A 17,519-nucleotide genomic window follows, 5' to 3' on the forward strand; every position below is an offset into this window, starting at 1 on the left:
ACATAAACAAGAACAGTACAACCTACATAAAGTATGGATTGTAAAACATTATAAACAATATAAGAACATAATCCAAATCTATAAGTATGCTATTTATTTAAGATGAAAACACCTTAACATTACAATATTATGAATATAAATTGTTTTTTAGATTAGGTAAAAGATAAAAAAAAAAGACTTGCATGCTATAGCGAACCAAAAAAAAAAAAAAAGAAAGAAAAAATGCGGGGAAAAAGAATTGCAATTTGAATTCTATTTTCCACTAGGACAGAGTTACATTACCAAACACCAAGTAGAATTACATGACCAAATCAAGCTGGACAGTTCTGCTGACTGTTCAGTAACAACACTATATAAATGGCAGCCACTGTTTGTAGCACAGTGGCCATCGAAGGTAGGTAAGATATGCCACTCATCCACAAATTCAGAAGACAGTCTATATTTGAAATCATACATTAGCATATATACGCTAACATGTATAGATAAAACACAATGTGATACTCTTTTTTTATGTTTACTGTTGTTTTGTTACAGAATCCTGAACTTGACAGCTGATATTTCTCTGAGCCTTGAGCATTGTACAAGGTAAAGTGCTAATAATGTAAGCCAATGTTGCCAAATAATGCTGACAATACAGTGGCATCTTTCTGGAAGTTTCTCTATTTGGTTTTAGTAAATGAACAATAATTTAATGCACAACATATTAGTTAAAAGTTAAAGAAGATTCTAAGAAAACTCTTTCTAACTAAGAAAAACATTCAACTAAAGTTAAAAATGGAACCAAATTAAGTTTGTCAACATTGTAATGCCAGTTCTGCTCCATAGTGAAGTGGCATCATGGGAGATGGTGAAATGGAGTGTTTTGGCCCTGCGGCCATTTACCTCCGGAAGACAGAAAAAGAGAGAATCGAGGCTCAGAACACCCCTTTTGATGCCAAAACGGCATTCTTCGTGGCGGATGCAGATGAGATGTACCTGAAGGGTACTCTTGTTAGCAGAGAGGGTGGCAAAGCTACCGTCAAAACTCACTGTGGGAAAGTAAGTATCATGGATAAACAACGATTTCATATGTTACTGTGCTGTAGTGTCCAGTAAAACATTGTACAAATATGTGTACAAAAAGTATCATATGCCTCCTGATTACTGATCAATGGTCATTACAGACAGTCACGGTAAAAGAAGATGATATCCACCCCATGAATCCTCCCAAGTTTGACAAAATTGAGGACATGGCCATGATGACCCACCTCAATGAACCTTGTGTGCTGTATAACCTCAAAGAGCGTTACGCAGCATGGATGATCTACGTAAGTCTAAGTCAATTGCGTTTTATTCCTAGGATGGGGCAGCAGCTTTGTAAAACCGGACTATCTATCTCTGTTTCAGACCTACTCTGGTTTGTTTTGCGTCACTGTCAATCCCTACAAGTGGCTCCCAGTGTACGACGCAGTTGTTGTGGCTGGATACAGAGGCAAAAAGAGGATTGAAGCCCCACCTCACATCTTCTCCATCTCTGACAACGCCTACCAGTTCATGCTCACTGGTAAGTGGATTCTGGAAGTGTGTCAATACATGAGGGATAAAAAGACACACTTTACACTAAAAGAGACAATGCACTTTACAATAACTAGTGTGAAGTATTGCTGTATGATTCATAGTCTATGAATTGTTGTTGTGAGCTATATCAATAAACTAAATACAAATAGAATGTATGCAATTTTATTTTATTCACTGTTAAAAAAACAGATAATAGTTTAATTAGTTTGAATAAAAGAGGGCTGATGTTTTTTTTTTTAATCTTTAGTTAGAAACTGGCTTGTAAACCATCCGTAGATGAGGTTTTTAACAGATGCAAATCTTCTCTCTCTAAAGTTAAAGAATGCATTAATTTGGTAAGTGCTTTATAAGAAGCACTACTTAGGTTTACTTCACACACACACACACACACACACACACACACACACACACACACACCTATGGTACCAAACCTCTTCTATATGAACTTACATGAATCAATATAAATAAAATATTAAGGTTATCATACACCTATTAAGGTGTAAATGCAAAAAACAAACAAACAAAATAGAGTTCTACCTATCGTGGAAATCCTATTACATTCCATTATTTATTTTCAGATCGTGAGAACCAGTCTGTCCTGATTACGTGAGTAAATATTGTTCTGATGGAATATCCTAAAGCTTTTTAATTATATACATAAATTCATCAAAGCTTTATGACTAAATTATGATCTTGTATTAATCTCCAGTGGAGAATCTGGTGCAGGAAAGACTGTGAACACAAAACGTGTCATTCAGTACTTTGCAACTGTTGGTGCAATGTCTGGACCGAAGAAGGCGGAGCCGGTCGCTGGAAAAATGCAGGTTAGTGAACACCTATTCTAGACAGTGTTATTGATTACAGTAATTGTGCTTCACATCATACCTATCTACTGCCCTACAAAAACATTAGGGATCACTGGAGGACCAAATCGTGGCAGCCAACCCTCTGCTGGAGGCTTATGGTAATGCCAAGACTGTGAGGAACGATAACTCCTCTCGTTTTGTAAGTTGGACTTATGAATCATTATAACATTGTACAACATCATTCACAATTTCAAAATTGCCAAACAGTTGAGCTTTTGTAAATGATTTCAATCTCTGTAGGGTAAATTCATCAGGATTCACTTTGGCACCACTGGAAAACTGGCCTCAGCTGATATTGAAACTTGTGAGTCAACACTGTTTTAAGCCTAATATTGTTTTTATTTGGAGACTAACAAGTGGATTATTCAATTGAACTCAATGTCTTTTTTTACCACTTTTTACAGATCTGCTGGAAAAGTCGAGAGTGACATTTCAGCTGTCAGCTGAGAGGAGTTACCACATCTTCTACCAGCTCATGACTGGACACAAGCCAGAGCTGCTCGGTGAGAAATCTACAGGATTGTGTGCTTCAGTTATTTCATTGTTTAAGAGCACTGTTAACATGCTGCACATCAACGCTTTACAGAGGCCCTGCTCATCACCACCAACCCTTATGACTATCCAATGATCAGCCAGGGTGAGATCACTGTCAAGAGCATCAATGATGTGGAGGAGTTCATTGCCACAGATGTAAGTGGACAAATCAGGTTTTATTAGTAGTATTAGTAGTATTTTCAGATTACAAGCAATGTTACTGACAATAAATTAAAAAGAAGAACAATAGCATGAACTGGTGTAAATACTGCATGGCATGCAATATAAAATGAATATTAATGCATTACGTGTTTTATTTTGGTCGGTGTAAAAAGACTGCCATAGATATTCTGGGCTTCACTGCTGATGAGAAAATCAGCATCTACAAGCTGACAGGTGCTGTGATGCATCATGGGAACATGAAGTTCAAACAGAAGCAGAGAGAGGAGCAGGCTGAACCTGATGGCACTGAGGGTAGGGTGTATTACTAACACAAATCAGCATGCGAACATTGACTTCATTAGTGAAAGTAATGCATAAAACTGTTCTTTTTCAGTGGCCGATAAAATCGCCTACCTCATGGGCATCAACTCTGCTGACATGCTGAAAGCTCTGTGCTTCCCCAGAGTGAAGGTCGGGAACGAGATGGTGACCAAAGGCCAGACAGTACCACAGGTGATCGCTTACCTACTCAATAGATGAAAAAACACAGAAATGTCCCATAGACATTCATAAAACACATTTATTATTGAACAAAAAAAAGTCTAATGTCAATTACACTGACCTTTAAATTTCTCAGGTGAACAATGCAGTCTCGGCTCTCTGCAAGTCTGTCTATGAGAAAATGTTCTTGTGGATGGTCGTCCGTATCAATGAAATGTTGGACACCAAGCAGTCTAGACAGTTCTTCATTGGAGTGCTGGACATTGCTGGATTTGAGATCTTTGATGTGAGCATCAGTCATTAATCTCTGTAAGATTCAAGATATAAAAGATAACAGTCAGCAGTATGATCTTGCCTCTGTTGAATTATCAGTTCAACAGCTTGGAGCAGCTTTGCATCAACTTCACAAATGAAAAGCTGCAACAGTTCTTCAACCACCACATGTTTGTTCTGGAGCAAGAGGAGTACAAGAAAGAAGGCATTGATTGGGAGTTCATTGACTTTGGTATGGACTTGGCTGCCTGCATTGAGCTTATTGAGAAGGTAAGAGGGCATTCAGTAAATTAAATGTACTATTCACATTGTGCCTGTACTTGAGTGTGAACATTTCTTCAACAGCCAATGGGCATCTTCTCCATCCTTGAAGAGGAGTGCATGTTCCCCAAGGCTACAGACACAAGCTTCAAAAACAAGCTGCATGATCAGCATCTGGGCAAATGTGCAGCTTTCCAGAAGCCTAAGCCTGCCAAAGGTAAGGCAGAGGCCCACTTCTCTTTGGTGCACTACGCCGGCACTGTGGACTACAACATTGTTGGCTGGTTGGACAAGAACAAGGATCCACTGAACGACTCCGTTGTGCAACTTTACCAAAAGTCATCGCTAAAAGTGCTGGCCTTCTTGTACGCCGCGCATGGAGCTGCTGAAGGTACTAATATCTGCATTTCTGGTTCTCCAAATTTTTACATTTAAATTATGTGCAAAATAAACTAAGAGACACCCACTTATTCAAAAACAAAAATAATGTTATCTGAGTGTAACACTCACAGATTCTAAAATTTCACAAAAATACTACCATCTAAAAAGTGAAGTGACATACTGCCAAGTATGGTGACCCATACTCGGAATTCGTGCTCTGCATTTAACCCATCCAACGTGCACACACACAGCAGTGAACACACACACACCGTGAACACACACCCGGAGCAGTGGGCAGCCATTTATGCTGCAGCGCCCGGGGAGCAGTTGGGGGTTCGTTGCCTTGCTCAAGGGCACCTCAGTCGTGGTATTGAGGGTGGGGAGAGCGCTGGACATTCACTCCCCCCACCTACAATCCCTGCCGGCCCGAGACTCGAACCCGCAACCTTTGGATTACAAGTCCAACTCTCTAACCATTAGGCCACGACTTCCCCCCTATGCAAGTTAATTACAGAGATGTATTGACAGACAGTGGTATTTGTCATTATCAGATATCAATCTGTTGAACAGCATAATGTAAAGCAACATAAAGTCAATAATAATAATAACTTCTTTCAATTCTATAAACAGCTGAAGGCGGCGGTGGAAAGAAAGGCAAGAAGAAGGGTGGCTCCTTCCAGACTGTGTCTGCACTTTTTAGGGTGAACATGAATCTCTATTTTAATGAAACATGTGAACATCTCTATTAAAGCCTGAAGTAGTCTCATAAATATTTCCACAGGAGAACTTGGGTAAGCTGATGACTAACCTGAGGAGCACTCACCCTCATTTTGTGCGCTGCTTGATTCCTAATGAGTCTAAGACTCCAGGTAAACTTGATCATCAAAGACTAAAATGGATTAGAGTTTTGGCAATATTTTCTCAAACATTAAGAATACTTGCATTGCAGGTCTGATGGAGAACTTCCTGGTTATCCACCAGCTCAGGTGTAATGGTGTGCTGGAGGGTATCAGAATCTGCAGGAAGGGTTTCCCCAGCAGAATCCTATATGGTGACTTCAAGCAGAGGTAAAGACTTTTTGGAACCTCCTAATTGCAGATGATGCACCACCTTATCGTCACCTTTTTAAGAATATGTTTTTGTATTTTCAAAGAATGTGACTCTCCTATGAATGTCCTCTAGATACAAAGTATTAAATGCTAGTGTTATCCCTGAGGGACAGTTTATTGACAACAAAAAGGCTTCAGAGAAACTCTTGGGCTCTATTGATGTTGACCACACCCAATACAAGTTTGGACACACCAAGGTGAGCTACTCAGTAAATTTTACTACATGGTATAATCCAGTGAAAACTAATCTTAATCCCACACTACACAATCATTGGCAATAAACAAAAATCAACACAATGACACTACTGCTCTTAAAAATAATAATTATCAAAAACATAACATTTTGACCCTAAGGTCTAGGTCAGCAATGACAGGCCGGTGAAACACCATCTGGACCTGAAGCTTTCCTAGTCTTCTGTTTTCTGAATACCTTGTTCATGTCCTGTACAAAGACCTTCAGTGCAGGTCGAATGGTGGTGGAGGCAGGGAGGTGGATGCAGGGTGGTAGGTAAATGGGTGAAGTGAGGATCAGAATAATAAAACACATTCAGACAGTCAGCCAGTTGATTCTCCACAGACTGTGGGGGTGGTACCTCGTACTTGGTGATGTTCCTCAGATTTATCCAAACCAATGCCGGGTCCTTGGCTGAATACGCTCCCCCCCAACACACACACACACACACTTTTCAGAGTAACTTTTTTTTAGCCACTCTGATCTCCTTTGTTAGCCTGATTTTGGACTGGTTATAAAAGACAATGTGTGTCTGGAGTGACGTAAACATTCACAATAACGAACAAGGTTTGTGAAGAGCGCCTCTAAATTAGGAGAGCACATCTTCTTCAGAGAAGATGTGCTCTCCTAATTTAGAGCACATCTTCTCTGAAGAAGATGTGCTCTCCTAATTTAGAGGCACTGTTCTTCAGAGAAGAGCACCAACTCTGAACACCAACTTTCATTCGTGTAGAAATATATCCCACCACCTTTTGTTTTCCCTGCGATCCACTCTAAAAGCTACCTTACTAACTATTAATAAACAGCACATTAGGAGTTTGAGGCAAAAGTCGTAGATAATGGTTTGTTAGTAGCAAGAATTTGACCTTAAGATAAAGTTTGACCAACTTATTAGAAAAAAATAAAAAAATAAAAAAAAATAAACCTTACGACCTTACACAAACACAGACAAACAGCAATGGAAGCAGCTAGTTTTAACCAGATCAAATAATTAAGTAGATAAGGAATATAGAAATAATGATTCCAAACTATGTAAAGTAAATTTGTGTAATGACATAAATATTTCTCCAAATATGCACACTTTTGAATAAAATACTTATTTGATGATATTCAGTGAAGCTTGCATGTGACTGCCTCAACCCAGGTCACATTTAAATTGATTAGGATTACTTGGCTTCTTCAACACTGTGCCACTTAAAATGTTCTAAACATTCTTGTAGGTGTTCTTCAAAGCTGGTCTGCTGGGTACTCTTGAGGAGATGAGAGATGAGAAACTAGCAACGCTGGTTACCATGACTCAGGCTTTGTGCCGTGGATACGTCATGAGGAAAGAGTTTGTCAAAATGATGGAGAGGAGGTAAAATCAATGTACAAAACTGTTAGGAAACCAACCGCTTAGCACCACAGATTGATAATGACTGATTTACTGATTACAATTTACACAGAGAATCAATTTATTCCATCCAATACAACATCCGTTCATTCATGAATGTCAAACATTGGCCATGGATGAAGCTCTACTTCAAGATCAAGCCTCTACTGAAGAGTGCAGAGACCGAGAAAGAAATGGCAGCCATGAAGGAAAACTATGAAAAAATGAAGGAGGATCTGGCAAAGGCATTAGCTAAAAAGAAGGAGCTTGAGGAGAAAATGGTTTCACTTCTTCAGGAGAAAAATGACCTTCAGCTGCAAGTAACAGCTGTGAGTATTTCAGCTTTTACTGATCCTAATATGGATCCTACAGCTATGAAAATAATTCATTAACTATATCCATGTCAATGAACAGGAATCTGAAAACCTCTCTGATGCTGAGGAGAGATGTGAAGGGCTCATCAAAAGCAAGATCCAGCTCGAGGCCAAACTCAAAGAGACAAACGAGAGACTGGAGGATGAAGAGGAAATCAATGCTGAACTGACTGCCAAGAAGAGGAAACTGGAAGATGAATGCTCCGAGCTGAAGAAAGACATTGATGACCTTGAGCTCACCTTGGCCAAAGTGGAGAAGGAGAAACATGCTACAGAAAATAAAGTCAGTGTTTTTTGACATCATCACACTGCTGATTGTGATTCAGGCTCATGAGAATGAAACCAATAACCAATGCTTCCATTTAGGTGAAAAACCTGACTGAGGAGATGGCCTCTCAGGATGAGAGCATTGCCAAGCTGACCAAAGAGAAAAAAGCCCTCCAAGAGGCACACCAGCAGACTCTTGATGACCTTCAGGCAGAGGAAGACAAAGTCAACACTCTGACTAAAGCTAAGACAAAGCTTGAGCAGCAAGTGGACGATGTAAGATATTCAGCATGAGAATAAGTTATAAGAGTCAATGGGAAATTAATCTTGTTGCTAATTGATATTTTATCAATGATATGTTTCTGTCACAATAGCTTGAGGGCTCACTGGAACAAGAGAAGAAGCTCCGTATGGACCTTGAGAGAGCCAAGAGAAAGCTTGAGGGTGATCTGAAACTGGCCCAGGAGTCCATAATGGACCTGGAGAATGAAAAACAACAATCAGATGAGAAGATCAAAAAGTGAGTGGATATTAAATATTTTAATTGTACACAAATACACAAAATAAGTATTTGGCATGATCTACAAAACAATACTTTAAAAACAGGAAGGACTTTGAGATAAGTCAGCTTCTCAGCAAGATTGAGGATGAACAGTCTTTGGGAGTACAGCTTCAGAAGAAGATCAAAGAACTTCAGGTAATGCTAACCCTAATCTTTTCTATGTGAAACTGTGAATGTTTGGATAGTTGGGCATTATACATTTCATTATTTCATTACATTAACGTAAATTATGAAATTTTACAACATTTTATTTCCCTCAATTAGGCACGTATCGAAGAGCTGGAAGAGGAAATTGAGGCAGAGCGAGCTGCTCGTGCTAAAGTGGAGAAGCAGAGAGCTGATCTCTCCAGGGAACTTGAAGAGATCAGCGAGAGGCTTGAGGAAGCTGGAGGTGCCACTGCTGCCCAGATTGAGATGAATAAGAAGCGTGAGGCCGAATTCCAGAAGTTGCGTCGTGATCTGGAAGAGTCTACCTTGCAACATGAAGCTACAGCTGCAGCTCTCAGAAAGAAGCAGGCAGACAGTGTGGCTGAACTTGGAGAACAGATCGACAACCTCCAGCGGGTCAAGCAGAAGCTGGAAAAGGAGAAGAGTGAATACAAGATGGAGATTGATGACTTGACAAGCAACATGGAGGCTGTGGCTAAAGCAAAGGTAATGTCAACAGAGAATCATTAAATATAAAATATCTTTACAAACATCTCTATATGACCCTGTACCTTTTAAGGCTAATTTAGAGAAGATGTGCCGTACCCTGGAAGACCAGTTGAGTGAAATTAAGACCAAGAGTGATGAAAATGTTCGTCAGCTGAATGACATGAATGCACAACGTGCAAGACTTCAGACTGAAAATGGTAAGGCATGGCAAATAAAATTACACACGTAAAAACCTTAAAACCATTTCATAGTAATATTTCTAATGTGATTCCAAGGTGAATTTAGCCGACAACTGGAAGAGAAAGAAGCACTTGTTTCACAGCTAACTAGAGGAAAACAGGCTTATACTCAGCAAATTGAGGAACTCAAAAGGCATATTGAGGAAGAAGTCAAGGTAGAATTATAAAAAATTAATTAGTTATTTAATTTTGAAAATTAAGTTTTGATAATCTATATGATTGTAAAGATTTGGACTGTTGGAAAGCCCAAAATATGCTGCCTTACAGGCCAAGAATGCTCTGGCCCATGCGGTTCAGTCTGCCCGCCATGACTGTGATTTGCTCAGAGAGCAGTATGAGGAGGAGCAGGAGGCCAAAGCTGAACTCCAGCGGGGAATGTCTAAGGCCAACAGTGAGGTGGCTCAGTGGAGAACCAAATATGAGACTGATGCCATCCAACGCACTGAGGAGCTTGAGGAAGCCAAGTAAATACAACAAACAACAATGTCTCAAGCACCCTACATTTAATATCTCAAATATTAGGACGATTTCATCATTTCATATCACTTTCTTCAGGAAAAAGCTTGCCCAGCATCTGCAGGATGCTGAAGAATCCATTGAGGCAGTGAACTCCAAGTGTGCCTCTCTGGAAAAGACCAAACAGAGACTGCAGGGTGAAGTAGAGGACCTCATGATTGATGTGGAAAGGGCAAATGCATTGGCTGCCAACCTTGACAAGAAGCAGAGAAACTTTGACAAGGTAAGAAGGATGTAGATAATCTTTAAATCTAAATCTTGAACCATGGACTTGGCTAATTAACAATGTCTACCATTTTCTTCAGGTCCTAGCAGAGTGGAAACAGAAGTATGATGAAGGGCAGGCTGAACTAGAAGGTGCTCAGAAAGAAGCTCGTTCTCTCAGCACTGAGCTCTTCAAAATGAAAAACTCCTATGAGGAAGCGCTTGACCAGCTCGAGACCCTGAAGAGGGAGAATAAGAATCTGCAACGTAAGTGTCACTTTTATTTGTACACCAAGGATGTAAGAAAAGATGTATTAAAACAGAACATTTTACAATTTTGCTTTTTAAACTCTTTAGAGGAGATTTCTGACCTCACTGAGCAGCTTGGAGAGACTGGAAAGAGCATTCATGAGTTAGAGAAAGCCAAGAAGACAGTAGAGTCTGAGAAATCAGAGATCCAGACTGCACTTGAAGAAGCTGAGGTGCCATTCCTTTGCTAAAATATGAGCATTACAATAAAATTGCTTTTAATAATATTAAAACATTGAATATGGAGTGGTTCAAACCTGAAATAAAAAACAGCATTTCAGTTAATTATTTTCTTTTTAAGTATTCATAAATGTATGTATTACAAAATGTATAAAACTCAAATTTAAATCAAAATTAATATTTGTTTTTGTAGGGCACCCTGGAGCATGAAGAGTCCAAGATTCTTCGTGTCCAGCTGGAGCTGAACCAGGTGAAGAGTGAGATTGACAGGAAGCTTGGTGAGAAGGACGAGGAGATGGAACAGATCAAGAGGAACAGCCAAAGAGTGATCGATTCCATGCAGAGCACTCTGGACTCTGAGGTCAGAAGCAGAAATGATGCCCTGAGAGTCAAGAAGAAGATGGAGGGAGATCTAAATGAGATGGAGATCCAGCTGAGTCATGCCAACCGCCAGGCTGCTGAGGCCCAGAAACAGCTCAGAAACGTCCAAGGTCAACTCAAGGTATCTTTCTATAAAATGAGGAACTACAACACATCTAAAATATTTGATAATATGAATATGATACATGAATTAAACAAATCATGACATGCAAATAACAAAGAAAGAACATTGCCACAGGATGCCCAACTGCACCTTGATGAAGCTCTCAGAGGACAGGAGGACATGAAGGAGCAGGTGGCCATGGTGGAGCGCAGGAATAACCTGATGCAAGCAGAGATTGAGGAGCTGAGAGCTGCAATGGAGCAAACAGAGAGAGGCCGCAAAGTGGCAGAGCAGGAGCTGGTGGATGCCAGCGAGCGTGTGGGACTGCTGCACTCACAAGTACTGAAAAACCCTACTTGCAGCAAACACAGGTTATAAGATAACAGAGTTTTCGTTCAATGTACACTAAACTAACTGCTTAAATCCCACAGAATACAAGTCTTATTAACACCAAGAAGAAGCTGGAGGCTGATCTGGTCCAGGTTCAAGGTGAGGTGGATGATGCAGTCCAGGAGGCCAGAAATGCAGAGGAGAAGGCCAAGAAGGCCATCACTGATGTGAGTGTTTACTTTCTGTTTCTTTATTCTAAATTAAACAGTTATTTGACTTTGTTTATCTGCATGTAGTAGCAAAGGGAACCTTCATGTCCATATTGTCTAGTTCATTTTCATTGGCTTATATTTCAGGCTGCCATGATGGCTGAGGAGCTGAAGAAGGAGCAGGACACTAGTGCTCACCTGGAGAGGATGAAGAAAAACCTGGAGGTGACTGTCAAAGACCTGCAGCACCGTCTGGATGAGGCTGAGAATCTGGCCATGAAGGGTGGAAAGAAACAACTCCAAAAATTGGAGTCCAGGGTAAATTACAAGCTAAATACAGTATTGGATGAACTGGCTATGGCATAGATTTGACAGGTGACAACATGACTCTCTACTGAAGGTGCGCGAGTTGGAGGCTGAAGTTGAAGGTGAACAAAGACGTGGTGCAGATGCTGTGAAAGGAGTGCGCAAATATGAAAGGAGAGTGAAGGAGCTCACCTACCAGGTAAAACTAAACAGGATTTAGAAACTTACATTTCATTATAATATACATAGTTTACCCAAGACCATCAATAATATTTAAACCCAAAGACTGAGGAAGACAAGAAGAACGTGACCCGGCTGCAGGATCTGGTAGACAAGCTGCAGCTGAAAGTGAAGGCCTACAAGCGCCAGGCTGAAGAAGCTGTAAGTCAAATGTCTCGAGTGATTGCTTTTGACATTTTCTATTCAATATATTCAGTGTTATGAGTGCTCTGAAAGGGGTTGGATATCTCATCCTAACAGGAGGAGCAGGCCAACACTCATCTGTCCAGGTACAGGAAGGTACAGCATGAGCTGGAGGAGGCTCAGGAGCGTGCTGACATCGCAGAGTCCCAGGTCAACAAGCTGAGAGCCAAGAGCCGTGAGGCTGGGAAGGTAACAAATGCATATAGTAGTTGTAAAACTACACAATAAATGCTTGATGACATCAAGCTGTTCTCTGCAAAGCTAGAGTTTATATGTAACGTTAAAAAAATGTTCAACAAAATTTTTATTTTCTGCATTTTCTAGAGTAAGGATGAAGAATGAATTGAAGACACCACACCTACAAGCAAGCATACAATATGACTTGTGCTAGGTTTTCATGTGTGTCCAATAAAATTAATTACAATTTCTATGCTGTCCTTTTTTGTCAACCATATAAAACTTATTTAAAACATTTATTTATATGTATTAATTCAACTGATACTTTTATTCAAAGAGGCTTAGCTATTTATCATAAGAACCAACAATATTTGTAGTACACAGTCCTGGTGTTGTGGACAGTTGTGGTTTAGTGCTTGTATAAGAGATGTGTCTTGAAATGGATCATATTGTAATGTTTCCTAGTTTTGGTTGACTAAATTATAATAATTTTTCATTTAATTGCTGGGGTGCCAGACAGGGTCACTGTCATTTAGTCAAACCAACCTTGTCAAGTCAGTCAAGAAACTTACAAAGGCCTATGTATCTAAATAGCCACATACCACATAGATATGAGTTAGAAAATTCATAAACTTTCAAAATAAAAAGAAAAAGAAAAAACACATCAACATAGAGAGAAACCAATTGAACACAATAAATCACCTTTCAATTTTCAAATCGGTATATTCAAGGTTCAAAGTGCCAAAGCTCAAACCACAATTAGGACACAGAAAAGGAGAGCAATCAGTTCATTAGAAATTGTCCACAATATAAATCGTATAATCCAGCTAAGAGAAACAGATCAGTTCAAACAGATCACCCATTCAATTCAGTTTCTGATAATCCAGCAGCATGAACTCTCAATAGAAAAGGGGCCCAACAGAAAACGGGTAATAATAATAATATTGTCAGTCACCAGTCAACAGTATCCACCGCTGCTGTAATTACTCACAACCTCGTTTTCTTGAAAGTCCGGTTCGAGTCCGCGACTCTGTAACTCTTTGAGCATTACGATTGAGTTTTCCGACTCCCGCTCAATCCGTCCCGGTCAGAATACACCTTGCTTGACGGCATCCTTGCAGCGTTTAAACAACAATCTCCGTGACACACAGCAACGTGTGATGAAGTGAGGAATAATCCAGGCAGTGAGAAGTTGTTAGATCGCTATGAATCGCCGACGGACTTAACTTTCAACGCGGGTAAAACAACAGAAACGCCGCGCGAGTCTTCAGAAAGAGCTCCGTGAGCTACTGCTTGCCACTTGGCCACTGCCATCTTGCCAAACGGACGTCATCACCTAATAAAGGTATATCAGAAGGCTGGACTCGCAGTGTAACCAATCAAATGACAGGAACTACATAAATATATTATCCTTTAATGCTGCGTGCATTTAAAGTTAATTAATTTTACATTAACAATGAAAATTAATGATACTTAGAACTCACTATGAACATTTTACTGAAGAAGAAAGACATCGTAGAATAATAATTCCATAAGAACTGAATCGATACCATACTATTTATTCCTGTGATGATATCGTCACACTCCCCTCTCCTTAAGAAAAGCCGACCCTTAGGCAAAGGCGTTAAATCAGTGGCCCAAAATCTCTTTCTCAGTAAATCCAAGGAACTCTTCCTCATCACTATCTTCTTTAAAGAGTTCTTGTAATCGACGTTTTTGTAACAACTCAAGTTCCTGTGCAGAAGGGAAACAGGGTCTAAGCTTGGAGACATGGACTACCCTTAAATCCTCTCCTGAGTCCTCCAGGACAATTTCATAGTTCAGAGGTCCCAGCTTCTGGACTATCCTGTAAGGTCCTTGCCATTTTGGAGCAAGTTTCGCAGAAAAAAACTTCTCTGCTTTGGAATAAGGGTGAGCACGCATCCAAACTCTATCATTTTCCTTAAACACAATTTCTCTCCGATTCTTGTCATAATTCCATTTTTGACGTTGACGAGCTGTATGTAATCTTTTCTCCACATACTCCTTCATGTGATGTAATTCTGTCACTTTGTCATAACAGGAATCATCAGGACAAATATCACGTGGTTGCAGTAACACATCCATAGGACCTCTAAGGGAGCGGTTGAAATTTAACTCAGCTGGAGTTACTCCTGTGGATTCATGGACAGCAGAATTAAGAGCAAACCTAAACTCTGGAAGAAACTTGTCCCAATGTTTATGATTATCACTGACGTATGAGGCCACCATGGTTTTAAGTGTACGATTCATTCTTTCAGTGCAATTTGTCTGTGGGTGGTATGCAGTTGTCATTTTGTGCCCGATGTTCCATGATGTACAAAGTTCCTGAAACACAGAAGATACAAACTGAGGTCCTCGATCAGACAAGATGTAATCTGGAACCCCCCAACGAGTGAGTATTTCTCTGATAAGAACCTGCGAGACAATTTCAGCTGTAGCTTTACGTAAGCTAAAAAGTTCCACCCATCGAGAATAGTAGTCCACAAAAACCAACAGAAAGTCATTCCCTGAAGAACTCCTGGGAAATGGACCCATTAAATCTACTCCAAGTAACTCCCATGGACGTTGTACAATGGTTTGTTGCAGAAAACCAGGCGGTTTACGGCATTCTGGTTTATAAAGCTGGCAAATATGACAATTCTGCACAAATTCTTTGACATTTTGATTTAAATTTGACCAGTACACCAAAACTTGAAGTCTCTTGCAGGTTTTAAACTGGCCCAAATGACCAGCAAGAGGGTCTTCATGAAGAGACTGGAGTAGTTGAGATCGAAGAGCCTTTGGTATATACACTTGGTACACAATTTTGTGTGAAAATTGGACAACTCTGTAAACTTTGTCCTCTAGTATGGTAAATTTTGTAGAGGAATTAACAGTGACTTCCCCGGACTCCACTATTTGTTCATACAAATGTTGAATGTCTGAGTCTGTCTGTTGTCCTTTCCAGATGTCATAATCTGTGATAGGCAGGGGCAGGTGCTCGGTTTTCTCCGATTTGGACTTCAGGGACAAAACCGTGGAACAAGTTAGTACTCCTGACTCCTCAATGTCCAAAGGAGCTCTAGACAGAGCATCAGGGACTGTATTGTACTTCCCCTTCCGATACTCCACTGTGAAACTGAATTCCTGGAGTCGAAGTGCCCACCGGATTAAACGAGTGTTAGGCTTCTGAGTTTTGAAGATCCACATCAAGGAAGAGTGATCAGTAACAACAATAAAAAACTTTCCTTCCAGATAGTACCTCCATTTCTCAAGAGCCCATACAACAGCCAAACATTCCTGCTCCGTGGTGGTATAATTTCTTTCTGCCTGATTCAAGGTTCGACTGGCATATGCAAGGACTTCTTCTGTACCCAGCCCAGTTTGCTGAACCAGGACTGCTCCCAAGCCTACCTCGCTTGCATCGGTATAAACAACAAAAGGCAAATTCCAATTAGGATGGCCAAGCACAGGTGACGACACCAAAAGCTGTTTAACCTGTTAACCTTCACTGCCATTTGTGGCCTCGCAGGTGAAAATAACCTACCTAAATTAAAATGGTAACAGTTTGTGACAAAGTGTGCTTACACAAACAAATTAGGTATCTTTGGAAAGAAGAGACTCTGGGCTTTACTATCTATCATCCAGAGTTGATAATGCTCAAAAAGATAAAAAGTTATAGGCACTGACGTGCCTTGAAAAATATTTTTCCACACTGAATGTTTTTTTTATTTCATATACAAATACATGAAATAAGTCCTGGAGCAATCCAGAAAAGTAATGGATCGAAAGCCACTGGTCTCATGAGTTCATATTTCAAATTTGAAGAAGATACCATGAAAAATGAGATTCCTGCAATATTTTTTCTGAAACTATTTATAGTGCCCCCCACCCCCCTGTTTGAGGAAAAATAACCACCAAATGGATTGCAGAATTATACAAGCTATTTTAGTCATTATACATGTTCCTGCATAGTTTTTCAATTATAAAATAATAGACAGATTTATTTGAGCACTAAAAAATACAAAAATAATTATTTGAGTAATAAAAAGGAAAAAAAATAGAAAAAAAATGCTTTGTATATAGTATGTATACTGAAGTATTCTTCGTTATTCGTTATTACAATGATAAATATCACTGCCAGACGTGAAGTGATATTGCCAGACATGGTCATAGAGTCAGTAAACACACGCTGATGTGCTTCCATTCAGATTATAATCAAACAGATGGGCCATATAATCAATAATAGCTGATCAATGAATCACAATGATAGCCGTCATAGAGTCGCTAATAAACACGCTGATGTGCGTCCATACATATTATAATCATGCAGACACGGCCACATTCCCCACACAATACACACACACACATATAAAAAATGTAGAAGAAAAAAAAAAACAGTTTTTTATGGATAAAGCAGATCGCTAAGTTATGCCCCGCTCAGATGACAGCGTGCGTCACAGAAGCGTCACTGCCGGCAGGAGGGAGCGCCAAATTCAAATAATCTATATTCCGCTTTTCTGAGACTTTTTTTTCCGTAGACGGTCTCATTATATTTGTAAAACCGTATGCTGTAACATCGTTTTGTTTTTTTACCACCAAGACGCTGTTTTTGAGCGTAATTTATTCCATAACGGACGCGAACAATAACTCTCTGAAGAAATGAAACGTAAACAAAGGAATATTCATCCTTATTACAACGTTACTGTTTCGCTGGACTAAAAGTGCTCGCTGGTATGTTGTTCTGTGGACCCTTACCTCTCTAACTAAACTGGGATTTCAGCAGTGGACGCGTTTGTGGCTCGTTATTACAATGATAAAGGTACGTACTGCTTTTTTATTCTGCGTGTTTGGATGTGTACTGCTTACACAAATGTAGCAAATTTGTGCCACTCATTCCTTATAAGCTTTCCATCGAAAAACAGCGATCTGTCGTCGATGCTTGAGGCTTAGACCCTCAGAATGATATATAGTTTGACAAGATTAACTTTGTCCCGTTTCATTTATTCTATTAGAAAACAATGACACATGCAA

At 39.8% G+C, this 17,519-nt stretch overlaps 1 protein-coding gene across 1 annotated transcript; it reads left to right on the forward strand.

The window, feature by feature from the left end:
- Nucleotides 1–837: 837 nt before the first annotated feature.
- Nucleotides 838–12,650, forward strand: LOC306875336 (myosin heavy chain, fast skeletal muscle; the record flags this gene model as incomplete). The annotated part of the gene is made up of 39 exons (XM_079425831.1): nt 838–1,038; nt 1,164–1,307; nt 1,387–1,543; nt 2,136–2,163; nt 2,267–2,381; nt 2,470–2,562; nt 2,664–2,727; nt 2,828–2,926; nt 3,010–3,113; nt 3,293–3,431; nt 3,514–3,632; nt 3,757–3,906; nt 3,993–4,163; nt 4,239–4,545; nt 5,166–5,236; nt 5,317–5,404; nt 5,485–5,602; nt 5,718–5,841; nt 7,097–7,233; nt 7,322–7,577; nt 7,663–7,905; nt 7,989–8,165; nt 8,264–8,409; nt 8,496–8,586; nt 8,716–9,105; nt 9,179–9,305; nt 9,384–9,502; nt 9,615–9,811; nt 9,903–10,086; nt 10,169–10,334; nt 10,425–10,549; nt 10,750–11,058; nt 11,176–11,379; nt 11,472–11,597; nt 11,727–11,897; nt 11,980–12,084; nt 12,171–12,266; nt 12,366–12,497; nt 12,633–12,650. 39 exons carry the CDS (start codon nt 838–840, stop codon nt 12,648–12,650), a joined length of 5,811 nt encoding a protein of 1,936 aa, XP_079281957.1.
- Between the last annotated feature and the right edge of the window lie 4,869 nt (nt 12,651–17,519).

The sequence above is a fragment of the Barbus barbus genome, assembly GCF_936440315.1.
Source record: "Barbus barbus genome assembly, chromosome: 9".
NCBI classification, from domain to species: Eukaryota; Metazoa; Chordata; class Actinopteri; order Cypriniformes; family Cyprinidae; genus Barbus; species Barbus barbus.